Below are 26584 nucleotides of genomic sequence, written 5' to 3' on the forward strand. Positions count from 1 at the left end.
GGAGGCATGATTCTCAGTCGTTTGGCCATTTTTTATTATTGGGATGTGGAGCAGTTGGGGGTTGTAGAAGTGGCCTTGGAGGCTGCATACATTTTGTAGATTGCATGATTCCCGCCACTGCTTGAGAATATAGCACAACCCTCCCCTCCTCTCTTGTAATAGAATCCGTTTACCTGAAGTTGCAAGTATACTTCTTTTCCTAGGATGTGTTTGTTCTTTTGCTATCACCATTGTCTAATTATTAATTTGATTTTGCTTACAAAATCCAGGTTACCAGTTTTATTATTATTATTATTATTAACCTTTATTTATAAAGCGCTGTAAGTTTACACAGTAAGTTTTACTGGCTGATGGCTAGTTGGGCTTAGTTATATGGCTAAATATGTTGCCAGTACTTTGTATCAAGTGAGCCAAACCTCATAATATTCTTACCTGCACACTAAGGCCTTGGGAAGTGGCTGAATCAATTTTAAAACACTGTTCAAGATAGGGATCTCAGTGGGAGGGAGGATATATAGGACAAGCAAAGTCAATGCAGTTTGTTTTCCAGCTCTAAGGTGAAGAGAAATTGGCACAAAGGAAGCAGATTTTGAAGTGATGGCTGTAGTTTCCTAATGTCAAATACTGTTAAGATTTAATGTCAAATAGCTGGACAGGATTTCTTGTTTAGAAGCAAGTGCAAAAACTTTTCCTTTGCTTTAGCATTTGCTGTTACCAATGGATATTTTTTCTTTTTTACAATGTAGAAAGAGGAGTATTCTTTTTAAAAATACTTGGTAAAGAGCTTTCTTAAATCATACATGTATAATATATTGGTCTAAGTAAAAAATTACTTTAATAAGATAAACAGTAAACTTTCCTTTCCTAGAGTCCAGCCTTGCTTTGCCTTATTTTGATCAAGGATGGTAAAAGGTGAAATGAAGACCTTTGATCAAGATAACTCAGGATATAGGGAAATCTCCTCCTTAGAATCCATAGAAAAATACACCGCTGCTCTGATTCTTCATCATGATATTTATGGTCAGTATGAGTTGGAGCCGGTGTGACTTAATGGTTTGAATGTTGGACTATGACTCTGGAGATCAAGGTTCAATTCCCAACTCAGTTATGACCCCCACTGGGTGTCCTTGGGCAAATCGCATGCTCTCAGCTTCAGGGAAGGCTGTGGCAAACCTCTGACCAAATCTTGCCAACAAAACTCCCCCTAGGGTTTCGGAAATTACTTGAAGGCAGCAAACACACACATGGGTTGGAGATTATTAAAATGATATAACTAGAATAAACAAGAAGAACAAAGAGACATATTCAGGGGTAGCTGTCTTGTCCTTATAACAAGGAACAGTAACATCCAAAATCCCCCAAACAATTAAAGGTATCACTGTTTTGTGGATTTAGGAAGAACAAAGGTTAGCATGCAGAACAAGTACTGCAGTCTCTCAAGTCCATGGCCTGCGAAGCGGGTTGTAAAATGTATGCCCTAGTTTACTGAAGGAGTGTCACATTGATAATGTTCGTGTGGATTTGGGAAAGCATCTGTAAGATTAGATAAGACTGGGGATTGATAATAAAGGCATTTAGATTTTTGTCTGAAAGCCATAATCTTTAATGTCGAATAGGGTATATATCCTAAAATTATGCCTCCTAAAAAGTTGAGAAGAAAGGGGACTGTCAACATTATATATTGCTTCACTCTTCGAAATGAATTTTATGTTCTTCCCCTTGCATTATGTTAAAAACTAGCTTCATCCATTGAAGCTGAACAGTGGGAGATTCAGGGCAGATAAAAAGGAAGAACTGCTTCACTCTGCATATGATTACATTTCCCCCCTCAAGATGTGGGGGTGGTCACCAATTTGGAGAGTTTTAAAAGAGGATTGTTAGTCAGATTCTTGGAGAATACAGCTTCTACTAGCTACTGGTCATAATGCCTATGTACTCCTTCATGATCAAGGCAGCATGGCCCTGAGAAAAGATGTCACAGTAAAAACAAGAAGAGATAAGGATTGATGCCTTAGTGCCATGCTTGTGGATTTCCTGTAGGCTTCTGTCTGACCGCTGTGGGAAACAGGATGCTGAAGTAGATGAGCATTTGGTCTGATCCCACAGGGCTGCTCAGCTTAAATTCTCTGCTTTCTGTTCTGTTGTGAAAGCTGGCAGTACTCCTGTGAGAGTTGTCTCTTAACTAGTTGTTTTCCTGTGCAGTTTAGTCTGTTGGTCTTGTTGTGTGCCTTCAAGTTGTTTCTGACTTGACAGTAAGGTATAGACAGTAAGGAGAACCTATCATGGGGTTTTCTTGGTAAGATTTGTTCAGGGGAGGTTTCACATTGCCTTCCCCTGTAGACAGAGAAGTAGAAAACTGCAGTGTCTTCCAATGACTCCCTTGGGTTACCTCATTCTCTCCTTCCCCCATTTACCTGGCTCATGTTGGTGTGTCCCATATATGTTTATTCACAATTACGTCTCATGCTCTTCAGTGGAGGTTAATCCCCAGCAAGTGTGTCAAGATTCTAGCTGCAATAGCATCTCATTTTATGATTCCCTCTGGCCACTGGACAGGTAAGAGAACTGAGATCACCATTGAATGGAAAGGAAATATATTTGTCCAGTCTGTCTCTCATGTTAATTGACCTCAGTTTCAAAGTTGTGGAGTTTCCATACTAGTAAATAGAATAAAGTGGTAATTCAGTTGTTGAAAGATGCAGTTGTTTGGAAAACGGCTACAGTTCCAGCCTTTCAGTGGCAAAGTTCATCGCTCTCATTTTAGTAATCTGAGTTCCCAAACAACCCTAGAAGTGAGGAGTTGAAATGGTAAAAATGATATTGATGGTGCCTTTGTCTAGCAGACTTCTAATGTAAGCCCTCATGCAAATGTTCTCTTCACTATCTTTGCTGATCTTTCATTTTATTCATATGGAATAATATAAGGGTTGACAAGGAGGAAAATGTATAAACTGGATGTGTAGGTTGGAGAGAGTGGGATAAAATGTTATCCTTTAACCACCTAAAGTTGTACAGGAGTGACTGTCCTTGTGCTTCTATAGAAGCTACTGTTCCTTAGTGCTACTCTTGCTTTAATTTGAAGGGCTTGGCCAGGTCAATGTCACTGTAAAGAGGGAGGATATTTTCATGGCCATGGCTGAGAGTAGCAGGAAACGTTGCACTTTTTCAGGTGGTATGTGTTTTCTTATGTGGATGTATGGATAGGGATGCATACTCTGTGCACTCAAATGTAAAAGATTGCTGGTGATTGGTACTAGGTGGGCAAAGTTTTTTGGTTATGAGTACTGTGCAGTAACTACTTGCAACAGTTCTACTGAACTTTATACACATATTTCAACAGCTCTGTCATGCTTAAGGAGGTTCTGGCTTTTCCAGGGCAGATATCTCTGAAACCTTGAAATATGGTTTGTCTGGAGTGGAGAGTACAAGCAATAATCCTTTGACCATCAAGCCTCCAACTCCCTGAAAAACTGGCATCTGTACACAGCCTTTGAAGCTGCTAGGAGGAGCGAGGGAATGTTTGTTGGCTAAAATGAGAATTGAGTAGACTGCAGACAGTCCCACATGAATGACGCTGTAGGAACCTCAGCTGTAGTCAGCAGGTCACTTAGTTCTGTAACACACACTGCTTTCAGAGAAATTCTCACATCTTCAGCTTTCAATGTACACCTGGTAAAATTGTAGTTTGCTTTAAGCCTCTTGTTTTTAGAGTGCAGTAACGGCAAAAAAGAAGATTTCTTTGGTTTCACAGCGTTGGGAAAGTTCAGTAACCTGTTCAGCTCTGTTGGATTAGAGAATCTGTGTCTGGAGACAACTTTGGGCAGGCCTGTGCTTGTTACTACTTTATATTAAACCAGTTTAAGGACCTGGCCTTCTGCATTCCCACATGTGACGTGCACTATTCTCTGGAGTCCTTTGTTTTTTAAAATTGATCTACCTGTATACTGGATGGCCACACAGCCTCTGTAGCTTATATGTGGGAATCCTGAAGTTCAGTTACTAAGGACTTGAAGTACTGGGGCATTAATGTCACCTAGCATCCATAAACACTTCTAAACTGCATCGATGTACACTTAAAATTATAGTAATACTAATTTATTTTAAAAGGAGGAGGAGGTGCCATAGCTAGATCGATATAAAGAGCATAAACTTTTACATATATGTGCAATAAGCATAAATTAACAGCAGAGGAGCATGGCTACATTAATTCCTAATTTACCTGTAGTTAATCTGATTGCCTGTTCACAGCCCTTTTGTTTCAGTGTTTTGTGTTTACTACATTAATGACATTAAGAATCCCATGCGTGGAGCCCAAAATCATATCACTGAGATAGTCACAGTTATCTAATTGGGAGTGTCCAACCAAGGAAAAATGTGTGTTAATACCCTAACTTTCTGTCAGTAGCTTATGGAACACACCTTCTAATGTAGTTGTTAAAATGCTTTGGACTTTGACAAATCTGTATGTCTTGAATCACACCAATATTATATAGTTTAGCAGCAATAGTATTTACGTTTCTGTACTACTGTATAATGAACTAAGCACTCGCTAAGCAGTTTACAATCTGTAAGCCAATTGCCCCCAACAATCTGGCTACTCATTTTACTGACCTATGAAGGGATGGTAGGCTGAGTCAACCTTGGAGACCCTGGGATCGAACTCACAACCTTGTGGCTGCAGTTTAAATTTCATTTTGAAGACTCAAAAAGATGTGCAAGTCCCTATGAGATAACAAATGTGTAAGAGAGGTGTGTATGTGTACATTCATCCCTCCACATTCGCTGGGGTTAGGGGCACAGAACCCCCATGAATGTTGAAAAACCCCAAATAACAAAAACCTCTTTACCTGAGAGAACATCTCTCTAGGAATCTCTAGGTCCTCCAGTGCAACTCTGTGGTCAGCATCTGCCAGACATTAACCATAGAATTACACTGGAGGAGCTACAAATGCCAAGTGGAGAGTTTTCTCTAGGAATCTCTAGATCCTTCAGTGCAATGTTTGATTAAAGTTGACCACAGAATTGCAGTGGAGGACCTAGATATTCCTAGAGAGAATATGTTAATAAAATACATGAATACTCAAAGCTGCAAAAATCAGAGCTGCAAATGTGGAGGGACAAGTGTCTCTCTATATGTGTGTGTGTGTTTGTGTGTGTGTGTGAGAGAATATAACTGGCCATCCTTTTCTTTTCCTTCCTGGAATTTCCATTGTCCACCCACCACAAATATCAAGTGCCAGCAGGCTGCAAACCATAAAATGAGTTTGTTCAGGGTGAAGAATGATTTGTTGCAAACTTTTAAGAGAAAGGAGGGTTAAAAATCTGGTTTTATAATGGAAGAGGGGGCTGAACTTTAAGTGTGGAGGAGCCGCCACAGCTCCATAATTGCTGCACTGTGTCGTGTTGCCATGGTTTCCTGTGCCTGTGTCTCTGCATGGTTTCTGAGAGTAGGGCCAAGACAGCCAGTCACATCAGAGCTCCTGTGTACGTGTTTGGGGAGTTTAGACTTGTTCTGACAAGGAAGTGATTAAGGAGCCAGTGTTCAAGGTGTTGGAACAGGAGTTGGGTATTCCCCATCCCAGATTCCTCTCCTCCTTCCTTAAGTTGAGGAGCATACAGGGGATGATATATTTTTGCTTACTCCCTCTCGCCATCAGTCCGCCAGTCACAGGATGATGACATGAGACGTGGGATTCCTCCTTATACCAAGCGGCGGGGTGGGGTAGCTGTGGGGAAGGGAGGCTGCTGCATTTGGATTGGCTGTGGCATTTCTTCATCAGAGATCCTTGGCCGGTTTGCCATCTGCATAAGCTGTGAATACTTTCCTCTGGCGCAGACCTTGTTCCTTGGGATTGCATCATCTCTGGGAGAGCAGCCAGGTCCGGAGCACTAGTACAAAGATTTGTGAAGCAGATGCGGCCTGTTCTGTCTCTGAAGCATTCCTTCTCCTTCCTGCTCGTCCTTCCCCACAGGAATCCAGAAAGAGAGCTTGCTTAGAGAGGCTCTCAGGAGGTCAGCTGCCCTTTGGACTCTGAATCCCAGCTGCTTCCTGTACACCTGGCTGATGCAATGTCTGTCTTTGAAATCACTGCTGGAATTCACTCTGGAGCTGTTCTGTTTGCCTTTTCTGGGAGTGGCAAAGCAGGCAGAGTGTGCCTGTCACATGGTGTCTTTGAATATAAGAAATGTACAGCCAGACTTGCAGATACAGGGTCGCTTTCCTTTCTAATCCAGCAAACTATTCCTAGCAAATTTTGTTGGGTCCTGCCTTCACTTGGTGACAGAAATCCAGAGTGTGCACAGTACAGTCGCTGGCTTAGATTCAGTAGGTTGCTGTTGCCTGTGTGAATTGTCCTGGGAATTTGTACATTGCTGATGTGAATGTGAGTTCTTATCCAACCAAGGCTGCTTACTGTGTTATGACCCAGTGGATTACACAATTTTTCTTTCAAACTCCTTGTCTATTAAATAAATACAGAATATTTATTAAAATAGGAAAGTATTGTACTGACAAGGTTTTTATTTATTTATTTATTTACTTATTTACTTAAGTTATATGCCACCATTTCCCCAGGATGTCAAACCCCCTCTGAACAGATCTTGCCAAGAAAACCCCATGATAAGTTCAACTTAGGGTTGCCATAAATTGGAAGCGACTTGAAGGCACACAACAATCACAACCATGTCGGGTCAAAGACTTACTTAAAAACACTTTATATTTGTTCCTGACATATTGTTTTGAGTCAGAAATGGATAGTGGAGGCCTTCAACATTTAGAGAATCCTGTTGCTAGTTGCTTTGGAGTCAACCTCAACTCATGGTGACCCTGTGAATGAGACTTCTCCTGTCCTGTGCCTCTCTTCTCAGTCCTGTAGGGTCATGCTCATGGTTTCCCTGTTTGAATCCATTCATCTTGTATGCAATCTTCCTCTCTTTCTCCTCACAACCTTCCCCAGCATCATTGTCTTTTCTAATGAGTTGGACCTTCTCATGATCTGTCCAAAGTACAACAATCTCAATTTAGTTATCTTGGCTTCCAGGAAGAGTTCAGGCTTGAATTTTTCTAGGACCCAATTGTTTTGACTTTATGGCCATCCACGGTATCCTCAGCCTTCTTCTCCAGCACCCCTAGCTTTCATTTCATTTTACATGATTTTGTAATCTTGTGGCAACACAATCACACAATAATGTTAGAAATGAGAAATCAGAAAAACATGATTATTCACCCATCAGTATTCACAGTTCACATGTTAAGGGATAGTTTGAGTTTTCCACATCTGAACTGCCCGTATACAGTGCCAGAGGTACTGTAAAGGTGATATACAGTATCTGGCAACATGCAACTAAAATATGCAAATCAGCCACAACCCTCTAGTTTGTAATTTTTCAGCTCAGCCTTCATTGTTGTTGTTTTTTCATATGTTTCATTTGGATTTCTAGGTCTCTTGTTCTATCCCTTTATTATTTGTCAATTGTTTCAAATTTTAAACAGATTTTCTTCTGTTTTGTAAGCCTCTTCTCTCACAGGTAAAGAAGGCAGTATTGTCTCTTCATAGGCTTTTTATTTGTAAGCCCTATGGTACAGAATGCAAGGTCAGAATTATCAGATAAGTATTTTTCCCATCACAGTTCTCATTGTCTTTGCTTGTGTCCCTTCCTTCAACCAGCATAATTATCGTGCATTGTTTTGATATTTGACAACTCTACGTTGCTGACCATGCTGCTCTGCAGATACACAGACCATAATGCATATATGAGGACCCATGGTTTATCATGTCAGAAGAGCTATGCCATTGCCATTTGACTGTGTCTGGATGCACCTTCCTTTAGCTTCTGGATGTAAACAACAGGCTGAAAAGACCTTTGATCAGCCATTCCTGCATAGCAACCTGTATATGAAATTGGATAGGAGAATTAGCTTTAAGATCAGGTCGATGAATGTAAAGAATTTATAATGTCAAAACTGCAAGAAGTAAGGTGATGTAATTATAGTATTAAATAATGGATTGTTCTCTACATTCCTTGTTCTTACTGTAGTGTTTGTTAGATGCATCATTCTGTATATTTGTGTGTTCTAAGAGAATAAAGGGACTTCTTCTGTGACATAATGCCTGTCTTTGTGCTGTTCCAAAACCACACCAGCTGCTTTGCTGCTATGGTTGATATCTAACTAAGATCTAATGTGCCTTGTGCTGGCCTCTTCCTTATGTGTTTCGCTTTCTCGGAGTGTGGTCTGGGGAAAATAAATCCAGAAGTGTAGGCTTAATTTTTCTTCACTGGAGTGTGCGTTTAAAATTATTTTATTTCTGAGATTTTGGTTTTTCATTAATTCTATTTTAGTATCAGCTGTGTAAGACCCAGTCTGGAGATGAAGGTTCATATCCCCACTTAGCCATGGAAACCCACTGGGTGACCTTGAGCAAGTCACACACTCTCAACCTCAAAGGAAGGCAAAGGCAAACCCCCTCTGAACAAGTAAGCTCATGGTAGGTTTGCCTTAGGGTTACCATAAGACAGAAATGACTTGAAGGCACACAGCAATAATCAACTACATATGCGACTTACTTTGGGTTTATGACACAATATAAGCAGTCTTTTGATCTCCGATGTTAGCTGTTCTCACTTTCAGTACATTTATGTATATCTTCAATAAATACTGAAAAGTGATCAGGAAAATGTTTTCAGAAGTAGTTTGACAAAGAATGCAAGCTTGTAGAATTGTGCTTTGCTGCTGCTTTATTGGTTTTGTGGAGCTATCAACAGCAGTTTGCAAAATGTGCCTTTTAGAAAGCTTGTAACTAGCATTCTGTTCCATGGTTATTATCACAGCCTCCTCTTCCATGATTTTTATCACAATCTTAAGTTATCAGGATGATTTGGATTGATAAGTCTTGGCAGAGGAATACCGAGGTTCAGATTCTTGCTCAGGCTGGGACATTTTAACTGGTGACTTAGTGAGAAGGACAGGAATTTTGAACTTATTTCTTAGGGCTTATCTCACATGGTAAAATATAAGAGTGAAGAGGTTTTTGACCTTGAATTCTAGAGTAAAACTTGGATGGGATCCTAACTTTGCAAGTGAAAACAACATTTGAAGTAGGGTTAGTGGTGCATATTTTGTCTGCTGCTGAACCTTCTAGATTTTTTCATGTCTTTCAGGAGAGATTTGTGGGGCTTAAAAAATCCCTCTTGCCCTGTATAACTAAAGGCTTGAATTGAAGCTATGGAATCACTCTTGTATTACATGAATTCCATGGCTTCAATTGATGTCTTTAGTTATGCAGGGCAAGTGGGATTTTTCAAACTCCACAAATCTCTCCTGAAAGATATGAAGGAATCCAGAAATGTAACATATTAAATAAATAAATACTTGTCTTATTTTAGATGCTACCTTTATCCCAAATTTGACTCAAGATGGATTAGAAAAAAATGCTTAAAAACAACAGTGATAATAAAACAGTACACTTTTAAAACAGTTAAAACACCACATTAATTTGAAATGTGTAATCCTTATAAATACTAGGTTAAAATATAAAACCATTAAAAACATATCAAAACAAAGACCCCAATAAGAAGCCTCCCTGGGCAGTTATGTATTAAAAGCCTAATTGGGAGGGGGGTTTGCCTGCTGATGAAAGGAGAACAGAGAGGGGCCAGACTAGCCTTCCATTGAAGGGAGTGCCAGAAGATGGGAGCAGCCACTGTGAAGGCTCTGTCTCGTGTCCTCACCAAACAAGCCTGCCATGGTGGCAGGACCTAGAGAAAACCTTCCCCTCAAAGTTCTGGCAGGTTTGTTTGGGGAGATACAGTCTTTTAAATGCTCTGGACCTAAGTTGTACAGTAGGAGCATGGAAAGTCTTTGTAAGGGAAGGTGTTTTAAAGACCTTTCTGTTATGATCCTACCTTACTCTTCAGATCCTCCAGAGCATATTTAAGTTGTATGTATTTGTCTCTACACAGTTCAGGAGTGGGGAGCTGTGCAGCCCACCAGGTGTTGGTGTAGTATTTCCCATCAGTCCTAGCTAGCATAGCCAGGAGTGAGGAGATATTCTAGGAGCTGCTGTTTAACAACATCTAGAGGGCTACACAATTCCTACTCCTGCTCTACATAGTAAGTACCGTATTATGTAGCATGTAAACATTTAGTGTGAATATACGGTGAAGCTCACTCTCTTTATTTTAATACATTCCTGTTGGGAAGCTGTTCTGGGGTGCACACTAGATTATAAATAAATGAAGTTGCAGTGCCTCTCAGAGCAGTGAAGATTTGACTTCAAAAAATCTGTTCATCTAAAAATTCAGAGACCCAATTTAGCTTCATAATACTGTATATTGAATCCTGATGTTCTTAGTTTGTGGCCAGTGTATGGTTGCATCAGCTGTGGCAAAATAGTAATACTGGTAGGGTCTTTCTGATTAAAGGCAATTTTGGTAGGAGCTCAGTTTTCTATACTTACTCTCAGTGTTTGTTCAGAAATGGAGAATCTGCTGTATTCCAAATGAATAAGTCTAATCATTTGACCATTAAAAACCTGTCAGAGCACCACCACCCCATTGGCCGAAATTGAAACAAGAAGGGATTGATGTTTCTTCTGGCTTCAATTTTTATTATTTTTGGCTGATTTTGGGAAGGGGCTCTAGCAGGTATTTAAGCTGTGGAGGAGCTTTGGGGAGAAAAATATTGTGTTTTGCAACGGCTTTGAGCTGTTGGGAGTGTTGAATGAAAAAAATCCACACAATTTTAGGGGGAAGGGATTAGGGAGCCTAGGGGCCTTGGGAAGGATTTCAGGGGCTGCACTTTAGGGGCTCATAGGACTCATGTAGCCCATGGGCTGTGCCCCCTGCCCCAAGGCCTAGGGGAAGAGAAGTTGGATGCCATTTACTTGAAATGGAAGTAAGGACGCTTTAGACTCTGTAGCCAGTGGATCACCAAAATGCAAATATTGTGACTGTCACTGTCTTGCTAAAATAATTACCTCAGTGTTGTTATCTTATGGATATGGCAGTAAGTTTAGTGAATGTGGTGTATTTTCAAACATCTAGGTGTGATGATATTTCCATCTTAACATGGATTCATGTTTAAAAATAATGAAATAATATTAGTGAGGACGTGCTCCTCCCTAACCTCTGCTATCACAGTTTCTACAAGCTTATTCTAAACAAAAGCTGATAAGTGTAACACAAGGCTCTGCTACTATCTCTTTAATGTTTAATTTTATTGGGACTCATACCCAGGCTAATGCAAGGGATCTGAACTGACTGCTTCCTTGATTGTTATTAGAATGTGAGGCCCAGATCCAGAGGTGGACAGCAGATCACTGCCAGTTGTATCACATCAATAATTTGGATAGAAACACTGGGTAGCAGCCTGTTCTTTTGTTTCCATAGCCTTTCCATGGCCTTCTTTCCTTTGAAGGACATCAGAGTTCCTTGTTCCATCTCTTTACATTCTCTTGTTTTCTTCTTGACTGCTGATCATGAATTTACATGCCTCTTCCTAAGCTACCAGCTGGTTGCTGATACAATTATTCTTTAAACTGCAGAGCTGTTGACCTAATAATTGGCAGTAGTGAAGATGTAAAAATTATGCTGATAGACATCTTAGATTTGTAATTATTTTCAAATAATCTGTTTTCTGTTTAACTTGTTTTATTATAGAAAAATTGGATATAAATGGCAAAATAATAAAATAATAGCTTGTATTTAGTTTCATGACTTTCCATCATACACATGGTGAAAGTTGCAATTACTTAAAAAAAGTTCTTGAGGTGGAACAATATTCACTTTTGATTCACCAGTGATTCTGGTGATGCATGTCTTAGGTTGTGTTGTCTGTATAGCACTCGTTGGGTAACTTACTGCCTGAAGTGTGAGATGTGAATAGTACAGTGGTTTCTTCGGTTTTCAAGGGTCTTGATACACTTCGGGTACCAGAATACCCTATGCCATGTCAAATGAAAAAGTAAGTGAGTGTTGGAGACCTTGGGTAGATTGACAGAAACTTTATTTTTACAAGTCAGTTTGTGGCTCCCTAAAGGTCTATCCCAATTTCTGCCCATTTCTGTTTTCATTTGCAGTGCAGTTTTCTGTGGGCAGATGCCCTTTTCTGTCTTCAGAAGACTGGTAGAGGTTATCACAATTGTTGTGTGTTAAACATTTCTAACAATGTTTGATGCTTTACATTTTATTCATTATGTAGCCCAAAGAGAATTCTAATGACTGGGCATCCTTCTGTTGCCCTGTCTGAGGCTCAAACTGGGCTGCAGACCCTGCCCCCTTCTTTTTGAGAATGCAGAGACGTGGCTCATGAGATTCAGTAGAAAAGGATTAAGCCCCCACAGAGCCGTCCTTTTGGTTTAAGCCCAGCCTAGTCCAGCAGAGGGGGCACCCAGCTTCATTGTCTTATTGTTTTTATAAACAAAACGTTTCAGCTGGCTCTTCATCTTACCCCTAAAGTCTCAGTCGCATCAGTCAGATGGGAGTGGAGAATAAAGAAAGATGGTTGAAACAAAGATTGCACTGTTCTCTTTCTCTTACGTCTTGAATGTTGGGGTAGCTTCAGATTTGATTGATGCAGATGATATATGTGCCTTCTTAGCCTGTTTGGACCATATCGATGTAGCACCACTAAGAAGCAATTGCTGTTGTCATCTGTATTTGGAACAGCTAGCCTAGATCTGTCCATCAAACCATCTACATGTTCTGGCTATAGCCCTGCTCACACAATTTCGTGACTTATTTTTTGGTACGGGTGAGGATTTTTTGCTGAATGTGAGCTGGGCTGCATTAGCAGCCTCATTTTAGCTCTTTCCAGTATGAGTGCTGCAGATTTCTGAACAGCCAGAAAAGATTACTTCCTTATCAAGTTCCGTTTGCTGTCTTTTCTCCTTGCTCTTGTTGTTATTGCTGTTTTGTGTGCGCTCTGGTCAGAGAGCAAGTTATTTTGATGTTAGGTTCAATGCTTATCACTTTTTTTGGTGCTTCAGAATGAAACAGTGATAATAATTGTAGGAATGAATGAAAGTTACCTGAGAGGGCTCCTGTTTTTTTTCATTGCAGACGTCTCTTCTAGAAGGTGTCATTCATAATTGAAGTTGGATTTTTTTCTTTTTAAAGGAGAAGCCTTAGTGTTCTTCCTAATTTCCTGTGAATCTGGTTTGGGGGTGTTGTTGCACTAAAAGAGCAGGCCTTTCTGTCACTTATGTGGTTAATAATTTAATTAATAATTTGTTTTATTTATATACCGCTATTCCAAAGATCATAGCGGTGAACAGCAAGTAAGCTAATTAGCAAGTAAGCTAATTTGCCCCCAACAGTCTGGGTACTCATTTTAGCGACCTCGGAAGGATGCAAGCCTGAGTCGAGCTTGGGCCCTTTTGCTGGTCTTGAACTCGCAACCTTGTGGTTTTGAGTGAATGGCTGCAGTACAGGCATTTACCCACTGCGCCATCAGGACTCCTTACAAGGAACTAGATTCAGTGGGGGCAAACCCCATGTTTGGGCTGTTTGCCAGACAGAATGGAATCATGGGGATTTCCATGCCCATGTCTGTGGATGCTGGGAGCATTATTTTTCTTAGAATGCCAATGCAATACAGATTCGCAGCCAGTACAGTAGTGTGAATTTCCATCCAAAGTGGCAGCCTATAAAGAAACTTGCAGTATCACCATCCCTTATCACATGTATCTCTGTGTGTGCACACACACACACATCCCTATCCTCCCAGCACCTGTGTTACATTTTTTCTTTGCCAAAATTGTCAGGCCGTGAAATGTAGCACGCCCCCCCCCCCCCTGTGTAAGCATTCCTGTTACGGCTGCAGATAGTTTTTTTTCACTGCAGGAACATCCTGGAGAGATTGCTGAGCCCCTCCCAGTAGGATGATGTGAGCCCCGTTTCTCCGCCTTCTCTCAGAGGAGAACAAGGAACTGCATTTTCTAGGCAGACCTATCAGAGAAGTAGTGTGATGTCTGACGTGTCCTGCTCGCTGAGAGATGGGAGTTGAAGTTCTAGGCCTTTGCCATGTATTTTAACCTAAGCTAGTAATTGTTAGAAAACCTGTGGCCTTGTTTTTTGGCACAAAAGTTTCCATTAGTGACATGTCTGGCTAGAAGAAAAAGCGAGGGTCTAGACAAGGATGATCTCTGATCTCTGTCCCCCTTACCCAACCACCATCACACATTCATCCCCACATATGGGTAGTTTGTGAAGATAGGGAAGTTCTTGAAAGCCTCCTGAAATGGTGTGGGCAGCAGCTGTTCCCAATTCTATGCACCAAGAATGAACAGATTGCTAATTAGTAGTATGTATAGCTTGAGAAAAGAACCATTGGTTTGGCAAAACAATCTGTGGTGAGGTAGGGTGGATGGGATAACTAGTTTCCATTTTAGAGGAAGCAGTACTTACTGGTAAGCTTTTCCCACCCCCTTAATCCGTAAGCTCCTGCTGCTCCCCTCCCTGAGCTCCTCCCATAGCTGCTGAGAAGACTCCAGCCGCACAGATATTCCCCAAAGGCAGCTCCTTGCCCAACCCTGGATGCACCTGCAAGGCACAAACAAAGTACCTCCCCCACTGATTGGAAGACCTCTGAACTCTATAGAGATAAACACTAATAGGTTTTGCACTCAAGTCTTACCTACATTTCTTACCTGCACTGTCTCCCCCCCCCCTCATTTTGCCTTTATTCCAGAACTGTTTTCACTTAATTAGAAATACCACTAAACAGCGTGTCAGGTCTAACTAGTGTATGCATGTTTAAATCACTGTTTTTCTCTGAAAAATGTATAGAAGTAAGGGGCACTCCTTCTTTAATGGCTGCTTCTGTATATTTTCCCAAATAATTATTTAAATGGGAGCCTTACATTTGGCTCTAATATGAAGCACATATATTTAGTGCTGTGGCACCAGTGTATGAAACATTAATGGAGCTTTGGCCACTGAGGTCCAAAACACACAGCATAAATAATCCAGTTCGAAACCGCTTAAATTGGTCTTGGCTCAACACTAGGGAATTTTGGGAACTGTAGTTTTCTGAGACATTGAGCCTTCTCTTTCAGAGAGCTCAGGTGACACAATAAACTACAATTCCCAGGATTCCTTAGCACTGAGCCAGGGCAATTAAAGAAATCTCAAACTGGATTATTTTTGCAGTGTGTTTTGGACTGGAGTCTACCCTTCAGTTTGCAGCCCTCTGCCCTGGTCTGTTTCTCCTTTCAGTATCTCTTCAGACACACCCCTGTTCTTTTCTCATATCTCTTCTTTGTCCCAAGTTAGCATGGGGAAATCAGATGTATCATCATATTCTGTAAATCTGTGAAAACTCAGTGATTGATTTTGGGGAAAAAGTTGTCAGATATAAAATGCTATCAAACAAATTTCTGCTGTACTGATGCTTGTTCTTTCTACCATTGCCCGGTTTGGGATTGTCTGCCTCACCCTTTTCAGAGTTGCCCCCCTCTTTTCTGAGCTGTGCCTGCTGGCAGTTTTGTCGAAATGACTTTCTTAGAAAACAGGCCCACAAACATCTCGCCTGTGCTCAGCAGTCTGTTCTGTGGCACAAGAAAGTATCTGCTTGGAGAACCAGGTGGCCATATTTCTGAAGAGATTATATAAAAGTAACACAGAGACAAGAGACAACATGTTTTGTCTAAAGCGACTCATTCACTTCTTTGGCACTCTCACTCCCTTTCCCCCTCCACCTTTAGGATGGTTTGCAAGGTAAAACCACTTCTCTGTGGGAGTGATAAACAAAAATGTAATGCATTGTTTCTTTTCTCTTTGGCAGGTTTCCCCATGTCCGTGACGTGTTGGCCGAGGCTCCGCGGCTGCTCCCCGCCCTTGGAGCTGCCACTCGCTACCCTTTGGACTCCGTGATCCCTGACAAACGTCATGAGCATTGCAATCCCTCTGGGAGTCACCACACCAGATACATCTTATTCAGATATGGCTGCTGGATCTGAGTAAGTGTCACCTTGTGTGTGGAGGGCATAGACTCAGGCCTCTGTGCCCCAAACTCAGCTATCCTGGTGAGCCTGCAATAGAAGGGAGTAGCTAGGTTTGGAACAGATAAATCTCTGAGTCTGTCTCGGTACATGTTAGAGATCAAAATGGTATGTCAAAGACACCCCCCCCCCCAAAAAAAAAACACCCTTGCATCCAAGACAAAGTACTGTACTTTGATTAGAGCACTGGTTTCCCAAAGACCTTTAATTCAAATCTATTGTATCCTACCTTGGTTGATAGGTGACTTGCAAGATATGAGCCCTGACAGTACTCTTCTTTTCCTCTCCTGTAGCCTAAGTTGCATGGTGCTGCTGATACAGATGGCTGTATGATGTGGGTAAGGAGGATCTTTTAGGCATTGGGCTTCTTGCCTCTCTCAAACTGTTATGTGGATTTTTACCCCTCATTAGCATAGCTCTCTTTTCCCAGGGGAGACTTATTAGGAGGTAGCTTGTAGGAAACGTTCTGTGATAGAAACATGGTGACCCACAGCTTGAAAACCCAGTGTCTACAGGAAGGTAGATGCCCAAACTTGAGTTGTTAATTGTCAGGTACTGTATGGGGAAAGGGCTCTGCCCTGCTGAAGTTGTTCTGTATACTTGATCTTGTCTACAGTAAATTTCCCAAGTATGAAGAACTGAGATATAGAGGGCCAGACACCCTAGTTGAGCCGCCTGCTTTAAAGTCTGTATCCAGGAGGGACTAATCCTGATCTTCATCTGGCATTTGTTTGCTTGACTTTTATGAGGCTCTGATATATATGAAACATCTCCTGTTCTTGCCTCTTTCTCTGTGTTGAAACATAACCACTTAGTAATTCAGCTTCAGTCCTATGCAGCTGGAGTTTGTGCAGCAAAAAAAGTTCCTACCAAATCTCTGCCCTGTTGCTTGCGACTAATGGTAGACTTGTTCCAGATTTAAATCTTTCTTTGCAACTTATTCCAGTCAGTCTTTGCTATGATACATTTTTGCACTTTATTTCATTTTACTTGAATGTATTTTCTCTTGGAATTCCCAAGAATTGTCAGGGCCACCTTCTATGATATTGTCAGATTGCAGTGGCCTTGATGTTTGTCATCTGTCGTAGAAATGCCTTAGAAGACTGTGGCTGTTATGCCTTCTGTCCTTGGTACACATTAGAGGTAGAAGCAGCTGTAGCTGCAAATGTCAGTGATGTTTATATTGCTTTGTAACACTAGACTTCAAATACATGCAGGCCTAGTTCACCAGTTAAAGTTTGCTATGCTATCATGATCCTCCTACCTTTCACTGGCAAAAATAAAACATTACACACTTTGATATAGATAAATGTAAAGATGTCTCAGAGAGACAGGATTTTGAGTACGCAAATGCTGTGTGACCAGTCTACTTCTTCCTGGTTGTAGCCTTTGAAGAGTTGACTGTAGCAGTAGAGGAGACATTTCCTGAACCAAACTCCTAGTGTGTGCTTGTAGTCGTGGCTCCTTCTCGCCTTCCCTTCATGCTGTCTCTAAAGAGAGCAATTTCTCCTTCTGGCATCACAGTTTTCGTTTCATCACCTAAAGCTTTTCCTGTTTCCTTTTCTCTAACAAGGGCCTCCCACAGCCTTTCACTAATTGTCCATTTTGTACCACAATTTGTGCTGATTTTTTTCTGCCACCTTGTGGTGGAAAAATGCAGTTCATTTGGTTAGTAGTAGGTTAATAAGTGGGCTTGTTCGCATGATAGTCCTATCAGAAAGTAGGATTCTCTGCATATTCTGGTTTACCTGGAGCTCCTCCCCATCCAGTTTATAGACTTTCTGTAGCTCTTCTATAAGGTGTATAGCCTGTGTTTTCCAAGTTCACTCAAGGAAATAGTAACCAGGTTCATATCTCTGTTAAGTAACTCGTAATGGTTGGAGAAGCAATAAGTCAATGTTGTGGCCTGTAAGCTATTTTCTTCTAAAGTAGGTGGTTATTGACAGGATGATAATACATTTATTAGAGCAAGTGGAGTAGTTATGTTAACAGTAGGGATCAGGTGGAAAAGCATGAATGGGTAGCTAGTAAAACAGTTTAAAGTTTAAAACATTATCAGCACTCCCCCTCCCCACCCCCCTGGTTCCATCATCTCTTGCTGAAGGAAGCTTAATAATACTCCTTATCCAGAGTGTTCTATTTGGAGACCGTTCCCAATATTTGCCTTTTCTCCCTGCTTCCTTCACAATCCAGTCATCATGGATTTGATATGTCACTTAGCATCTCCCCCTTTCTGTTCCCCATCCCATCCATGGTAATTTTTGGTTGGATATCAGTGTAGGATTAGAGAAATAATTAAAACCAGGCTAATTAATTAAGGGAAACATTCCATCTACTCAGTGGTTCTGATCTTGGCCCTTTCTGCAGCCCTGAGTCTGTGGAAGCTAGCCCAGCTGTTGGTGAGAAGAATGTGTATGCAAGTCACGGCTACGGGGCTTCCCAGAGGCACAGCTACCGAGGGCTGCCTTATGCAGTGAGTACCATCTCTGTTGTCTGCAGCAGGCTTGTATTTTACCCATCACCTCTTTCCTTGCCCTGGCTTGTGTATTATTGAGCTGTATATCCTCATGGGGGGATAAGTGCATTGTTAAGTGACACTAAGTTTTAGGTTTTGTGTGCATGTGTAAGTGATTGTTGATGGCTTATTGCAAAATGCAGTATGAAACTAGAGGGTGAGCAGTTGCTTTTATTTGTGTCTCTGGTGCAGGACTGTTAAAGAACAGTTTTATTTTACTAATGATGATTTTAACGAGATGTGTATCTTAAGCCACAAGATTTTATAAATAAAAATCCTTTTTTATTTTACTTTAATTTCAAAATCTAGACCATTTCTATGACATTGCAGATTCCTTTTGATTGATAGTACAGCATTCTTGTACTCATGTATAGTTTAACCTCAGATAAAAAGTGGGACCTGCAACAAAACATTGCAGTGTGGAGAACCTAGGGTTGAGTTTCAGCTGCTTCATTCTCTTTCTTGGTTTTCTATCCACACGCCAGTCAGTTATTTTTTGCCCACTAAAAATACTCAGTCCTCATCTCACTGTGTTTGGGGTCCTCCCAAACTTAGAATGTTTTTTCTAAAGTATTTTTTTTGTAATGAGGCTGGGGTCATCATGCCTGCTGAAAGTAGCGAATAGGGAGTACTCCTAATTGGTCTTTAAAGAGAGTGCTACCAATTTTAATATTATTTCACAAAAGGAATATCCTTATGGTTTTGTTGCCATGGAGGTAACATATTAATAATAATAATGGTGTTATTTGTAACATGTTACTGCTGAGTTCTGGATATTTTGCAGAATATGTAGATTGAGTCTTTATTTGGAGTTGAGCAGAGAAAACAAGTACTTCACTCAGTTTATCCTGAGTTTAGCTTAACATTCCTCTCCCCCCCCCCCCCAAGCTCTCTGTGTTGGGTAAGCTTTGAAGTATATGAAGAAGTGAAAGCTTTAGAAAATTGTGCTTTAACTTTTTTTTCTTATTCCTTTTTCCAAGTTAAAATACTATTGATTCAAAATGTTTGTTTTCAGGATCATAATTATGGAGCGCCTCCTCCTCCGACCCCTCCTGCTTCTCCCCCTGTCCAGACCATCATCCCTCGTGCAGAACTGAATGGCTTACACTCTCACGATGAAGAGAATTCTGGTGACACAGAGAGTTCTTCAGAGTCAGAATCTATTCCCAGCTGGTGTCACTGTAGTCTCTCCCAGGATGGCTTCCTCATCAAATGTGAGAAGTGCAGGTAAGACCTGGTCTCTAGGTAACCCTACGAGTAGAGATTGGCAAGTGCTGAAGAGGTTTCTCGATTGCTTGGTGGACTACGCTCTTGACTGCCCATTGACTTGATCATTGCTTTATTTGATATTTATTTATTTGATTTAGTATTCTCCTAAAAGTAGGATTCAGGGTGGTCATGTAGCAAAGAAACTAACATACATCACACAGAAACCAAAATTATATAGCATGAAAGCCAAATTGTGCAGGTTCATACAACCAAACAAATTTTGTAAATATCAAATTGCCTGACTTGCTTGGTGAACTAGATACCACTGGTTAAACCAGGATTTTTTTTGGGGGGGGGGGACAGGCTTATTGTTAGCTTTTAAAATAACCCCCCCCAAACCCTGAGGTTTTGGTTTAATATTACTTTAATATTATAATTTAGGACTAAATCAGAAAATTAAGTAGCAGAATGCAGTTCAGGTGTTATGGCCACTAGCTTAAATAATCATTGTTATTTTAAAGCAAATTGTTTTGGTTGAACTTAGTTAATTGAAGGATTTGTTTCTGAATGGCATTTTTTGCACTATAAAATGAAATAATTTAAAGAAGCAACTGATTCTTAATACATGTCTAACAATGAACAACTACCAATAATCTGTTAAAGTTAAAATGTTTAAATTCAAACAGTCATTGTTGGTCCAGTAAGAGGGTTGAAAACTTGAAAAATATTAAAAAGAATAATTGATTTTAAAAAAAGGAGTGTTTTTTAAGTCATTTGGTTTAAACTAATTGGTTTTAAACCAGCCAAATCTGGTTAAACACATTCTGTTGAACTTGAAATGAGTACTCGAAACTTTGTGTTTTATAATATTGAGTACAGTCTCATAGTGCAGGGTGAAACAGAAAAGAGAGAGGAAGGACCTTAAGAAAGAAAGGAAGACAGTAATGATTAAGGAGCCTGAGCTTCATAGGGAATGATTGATCTATTCAGTCTTTCTTGGGCTATCCAGACTGTCACTTGACCAGAGCATATAAACTACATTTCTTTCACACATTTTAGGCCAGAGATCATTTTGATAGGTCTGACAGCTGTGCACTCTTTTCCTTGGATACACACAATCTTCTTTTAAAAAAAATAGAAAGCAATTTTGTGGCATTTCTTTTTTGCCCTGCCTCTTTTAGGATTATGAAAGGCCTTTTTTCAAAATTAGAAATAACTCAAAGTTTCTTCAATATTTTAGGTTCCTTGGGCCTAAAATAGGCCAAAGTTTCTCTTCCATGTAAAATTGTCTCTGAAGGTATATGCTGCCTGTTTGCCATACTTGTACAATTCGTTCTTTAAGCTTGTGTGCACAAACTAAGGGTGTCATGGAGTATACATTATTATCTTGGTGATAACATCCATTATCTGTTGAAGAAATAGTCTTTGATATGGATGCTTGGAACTGAGTTACCATTGCATTCATTTGGCCTTTCAAGGTCTTTTCACATTCTTCTGTTGTGCCATTAAATACGCACAGATCTGTCCAGCACTGTGTAGCTCTTCGTAGTGCCAGGTTCAACTTTCTGTCATCTTTTTGCAGGGGAATCGGCAGGGGGAAAGTGATCAGGCTCCACCACCGGAAGCAAGACAACGTGTCAGGTACGTTCAGAGCTGGCTGTTGCTACCAAATTCCTGGGATTTATGAAGGAACATTTGTCCTGATGCAGTGTTACTCTACGTTATGCTTTGTTGCCTCTAATAACTCATTTTCATGATGCTTTATGTTTTTCTGCAATCTGCTTCATGTCTCAAAGGTTAGGGTATGTGCATTGTAAGAGTTGTGGGACCAAACTCTTAACAAGTTGTCATTTTAAGAGGTAGATGATAGATGAGCATGGTCTTTCATTTGGAGGAAGAGTTCTGTGTCATCTCACTTTGAGGCAGTTGCAAGATTTTTTCAGAACAAAATTCCCAAAGTGCTGTTTTCACTGCAGGTGGAGACAGTAGTGCTACAGAGAGCTGGGACGAGGACCTCTCTCCCTCCACAGTGTTGTACACTGCTACCCAGCACACTCCTACAAGCATCACTTTGACAGTCAATAGGGTCTGCAGAACAAAGCCCAAAAAAAGGAAAAAGAATACAGAAAGAGCTCGTACGGCACCAAAGGCCAAAAAAATTAAGGTATGTAAACAAATATGATTGTCAACAACTCAGCAGTTATCCTCAAATTCAGACTGGTAGTTTTCTTTTCTACCAGTCTCTAGCTATCTATATCCAAAGAACAGACTTTTTAAAAGAAGCAAATTTTCTTCGTGTATTGGATGGGAAGAAATAGTATAGGCAGAATGCTCAAGTATAGCCAGAGTATGCTTCTCTGATGCGTAAGAGTAGCCTGGCCACTGTAAATTAAGAATGTCATCCTGCTTACATCTCATTTAGGACTCTTAATGGGGAAGGGGTCTTTTCTTTTCTTTTTTTAAAGTGCATTTCTTGTTTTCAAAAGACATCTACACACAACATACTTAAGGAAATATAAGCATTGTTTTATTCAGTTAATCAGTAAGAGATAAACTTGCTACTGCTTTCTAGCATACTAAACAGTCTTTATAAGGACTTGGGGGCAAATGTTGAACAGTTGGTTACTCTTGTTTAATATTCTTATCAGTATTTAATTAAACAGCTTTAAATAAATTTGTTTTTAGATTAAGGTTGAGCACTATGGTTTGGATTTAGATGCAGCAATATCTCTTAAGTTGGTGTGCCCCTCAGATTTTGTATACATGTATGTCATTGGAGTTGTAGTCATAAAATGAATGGGTCATTGGAGATTTTTTCCTTACTAGAACATTTTTTAAAGAAGTTGACTGTTTGGTATCTACAAAAATATTACTGGAATAGGATAACTGGTGTTTTTTGTGCCACTCTATTGTGGCTGGCTTTTTTTTCTTGCAGGAATTTCTTTTCAGTTTGATTTTGTTCTATAGGATTGATACTTAACTTGCATTAAGTGTATATGAAATGGAAACTCTGAATATGTGTGAATTGAAGATGTCCTGGAAAAAGTGGCCTTCAGTGGGTGGGGCAGGGCATTGAAGAAGTCTGCTATTGAAACTGAATCGTTTCCTCTTCACACCTTATATATTGCTAATTTCTTTGGCCTTGAAGTTCTGAAGCTGATCTCAAATATATAAGGCACAAATACTGATGGCCATTTGTCTTGCTCTGCTGACAGGCTTTTAGAGAAGGTTCACGGAAGTCTTTGCGGATGAAGGTGAGTGGAGCTACATACCTGACCCTTTCAATCCAAAGGGATGTATAAACCTGCATAGCATAGCCACTGTAAATTGAAGTAGATCATATTTGTTAGTAACCACTGCTTTAATCCAAAGGCTGCTGAACATGTGTTGCATTATTGTTAAGGGGCAGATTTAAGGGACATTGATATGTAAAGCTGGTGGGAGACAGAATACTGAGTTTCCTGAAATATGTGATTGGATTTACTATATAGTTAACAAGGTGCAAATCAAGTAGATAATTGAGGCCAAGACCTTAAGTCTTTTACTTGACACTTGTTTTTTGGTACAGAATTCTCCTTCAGAAGCTCATGCCCTGGATGAAAATACAGCAGAGGGGTGGGAAAACCGCATAAGGCTGTGGACTGACCAGTATGAAGAAGCTTTCTCTAACCAATACAGTGCTGACGTACAAAATCTTTTGGAGCGTCATCTAAATGCCAATAAAGAATTTGTGGGCAGGTCTGCTGTGCTAGACACAATCAATAAGACAGAGCTGGCCTGCAACAACACAGTCATTGGATCCCAGATGCAGGTAAAGAAACAGACCCTAAATTTGTAGTGGTCAATTAGCAGTATGGGATGTTGGGCTGTAGCTGAAGTTGAAGTCCAAAATATATTCTTTTGTTTCTAGATGCAAGCAAGTGTACACATAGGGACTGCTGATAAGATAAAACATGGGATGGTATTGCACAAGCCTTCCCTCATTGTTCCATTTATAAGATTTTTTTTGGAGGAATAAACCTCTTGATTTGGTCAACAATGCTATTTTGAGCATGCTGTACTCAGCTCTTCTATTCATGCATTTTAGTACACAATAGATACTGCAGTGATCTCAAAACCAATGTTCAGCAACTCTGATAAGAGTAGGGCTGCATATCTCTTGAGTCCTAAATTCTTGCTTTCACCTTTGTAGCTACAGTTGGGAAGAGTGACAAGGGTCCAGAAGCACCGGAAGATCCTTAGGGCAGCTAGAGATCTGGCTGTGGATACCCTTATTATTGAGTATCGTGGGAAAGTGATGCTGCGGCAGCAGTTCGAGGTCAATGGGCATTTCTTCAAAAAGTAAGAATACCAAACACTTGGAGGTTAGAGACATTTCACAGGCTGGAACGTATTGGAGGGTTCTCAAAATTATTGGATTAAGAAATACAAAAGCAAGATACCCACTCAAGCTTTTTGGTTTTCTGTAAGAAAGTTCTTGGGGTAAGCCATTGTATTTAACATGGGATCCTCCATTGAAATAGTAAATAACTTTTATAGTGATGCTTCCAGCAGTCCATAGAAGCAGCATGGTTTTGGTTATGCTTGTCATGATGATTAAAGTCCTGTTCTTGGTTCTTTAGGCCGTATCCCTTTGTGTTATTCTACTCAAAGTTTAACAGTGTTGAGATGTGTGTGGATGCTCGTACTTTTGGTAATGATGCCAGATTCATCAGGCGTTCCTGTACACCAAATGCAGAGGTAAATGGTCATGCCTTGTGGCCTTTTTTGCATGGCAGTTGGCTTAAATGCTTTGAGTGTGCAGAGCATTATTTTAGCCCTACCCCACAGTGCAGAGACTTCAGGCCCAAATTCTTATAAAGTACATAATGATGTGGAAGAACCTAATCTTTTAGTATTGATGCAACAGTTTTATCTCTAGTATTAGAATGACAAACATTACAACCTTGTGATTGTTAGGTAGAATTTTGCACTCTCTGAAATGGTCTTCACAGTGTCACCAGCAATTGTTAACCAAAAAAATCCATGGCAAAGTAGAATTTTTAAGTCACACAGTTTTACTCTAGAGAACTAGCAGCTTTGCCCATTTTCATAGGTGACAGGGTCACCTTTTGCAGTGTAACACATGATTTGGAGGTATTACCAGTTCCATTTGTATGTTGTAGGTTCGTCACGTGATTGCAGATGGGATGATTCACCTGTGCATATATGCTATTACATCCATTGCCAAGGATGCTGAAGTCACCATTGCCTTTGACTATGAGTACAGTATCTGGTGAGTCTCATATTATTAGGGATTCCTTTCCCTCATGATTTGTGTTCCTTGATTTATTGTTGAATGGAATTTCTTGTATGGTTAGATCACGGTAGTATCAGGTTCCTTCTTTCCTGTCCTTACCCAAGGCATGCATACATGTTTTTACTCAAGAGATCAGAGAATGATGCTGATGTATTCTTTTTTTTTTTGTGATGGGGCAGCAACTATAAAGTGGATTGTGCCTGTCACAAGGGAAACCGGAATTGCCCTGTGCAGAAGCGGAGTTCGAACACTGTGGAACAGCTACCTCCACCTATTCTAGACACTTTGATTGGAGCAGAAACGAGGCGTCGGAAAGCCCGCCGGAAGGAGCTGGAACAGAGGGGTGCTGCATCAGATGAGAACAGCAATCCACAGACAGAGGAAGTCCCTGAGGGACTTGCTGCAGCTAGTGACAACGAGGTAAAGTCCCCACATCTTACAGCATTATGTGTTTGATCATTGATTCTAGAAGACCATGTTCCCAGTGGGATTGACTTACTTGGCCAAAGAGCAGCAACAACCCTAGTGAATTGCTGAGAGTTACCATATCCTTTTGCAACAGGGACTGTTGTTGAAATCTGTTCTTCGCCTTTTTCAGGCTGCAGATAAAGTAGAGAAGCAGGAGGAAGAGAAAGAAGCTGCTGCAGATGAACAGGAAGGCCTCACTCAGAGTAGAAGAGTAAGTACTTTACCCACTTCACCCTCTTAGTTTAGTGATGGTTATTTCCCACTAACCATTTCTCTTTATGACTTCTCATATTGTATTGCTTAGGTAATTTACCTGATTTACCTTCCTTCCCATTCTGCTATTGTATTTCTAATCCTGTTCTTCTTGGTTGCTGCTGGTTTCGCTACTCCAGATGTTAGATTTACCGAGGATGTGGACAGGATCCTTGGAAGTGTTAGGAAGACGACCTGCTCTCTCGATCCCTGTCCCTCATGGCTAGCGGCTCAGGGGGACCGGTTGTAACTTCAATGTTGCACCGGATCATCAATACATCTCTCAGGGATGGGCAATTTCCATCGAACCTAAAATTGGCCACTGTAAGACCTTTATTAAAAAAGCCCTCCCTTGACCCCCTGATGCATAGCAATTACCGGCCAGTATCGCTATTGCCATTTTTGGGTAAGGTGATCGAGAGGACGGTTGCGATCCAGCTTCAATCGATCCTGGATGAAACGGATTATCTAGACCCATTTCAAACCAGCTTTCGGGTAGGCTATGGGGTTGACACCGCCATGGTCGCCTTGGTCGATGACCTCCGTCTGGGCATCGACGGGGAAGCGTGTCCCTGTTGGTGCTCTTAGACATCTCAGCGGCTTTCGATACCATAGACCATGATATCCTTCTGGAGCGCCTGGCATAGGTGGGAATCGGGGGCACTGCGCTCCAGTGGTTCTGGTCCTACCTCTCTGGGAGGTTCCAGATGGTGCAGCTGGGAGACGTGTGCTCCGACAGGAGGCCCTTAACATCTGGAGTCCCTCAAGGAGCCATTCTGTCTCCCATGCTTTTTAACATTTACATGAAACCGCTGGGAGAGATCATCCGGAGACATGGGG

At 40.8% G+C, this 26584-nt stretch overlaps 1 protein-coding gene across 3 annotated transcripts in view; it reads left to right on the forward strand.

Annotated features, from left to right (window-relative positions):
• SETD5 (SET domain containing 5) overlaps positions 1-26584 on the forward strand; it is a 68490-nt gene that overhangs the window by 14033 nt on the left and 27873 nt on the right. For all 3 annotated transcript variants that reach the window (XM_042449631.1, XM_042449633.1, XM_042449632.1), the window contains exons 2-13: positions 15785-15959; positions 18369-18474; positions 19532-19743; positions 21308-21366; positions 21702-21889; positions 22941-22979; positions 23294-23536; positions 23918-24066; positions 24348-24465; positions 24891-25000; positions 25204-25444; positions 25623-25703. In XM_042449631.1, coding sequence (XP_042305565.1) covers positions 15889-15959; positions 18369-18474; positions 19532-19743; positions 21308-21366; positions 21702-21889; positions 22941-22979; positions 23294-23536; positions 23918-24066; positions 24348-24465; positions 24891-25000; positions 25204-25444; positions 25623-25703 — 1617 coding nt within the window. In that variant the 5' untranslated portion in view covers positions 15785-15888. The remainder of the gene's footprint in view (positions 1-15784; positions 15960-18368; positions 18475-19531; positions 19744-21307; positions 21367-21701; positions 21890-22940; positions 22980-23293; positions 23537-23917; positions 24067-24347; positions 24466-24890; positions 25001-25203; positions 25445-25622; positions 25704-26584) is intronic.

The sequence above is a fragment of the Sceloporus undulatus genome, chromosome 2 (genome assembly GCF_019175285.1).
Source record: "Sceloporus undulatus isolate JIND9_A2432 ecotype Alabama chromosome 2, SceUnd_v1.1, whole genome shotgun sequence".
Lineage (NCBI taxonomy): Eukaryota > Metazoa > Chordata > Lepidosauria > Squamata > Phrynosomatidae > Sceloporus > Sceloporus undulatus.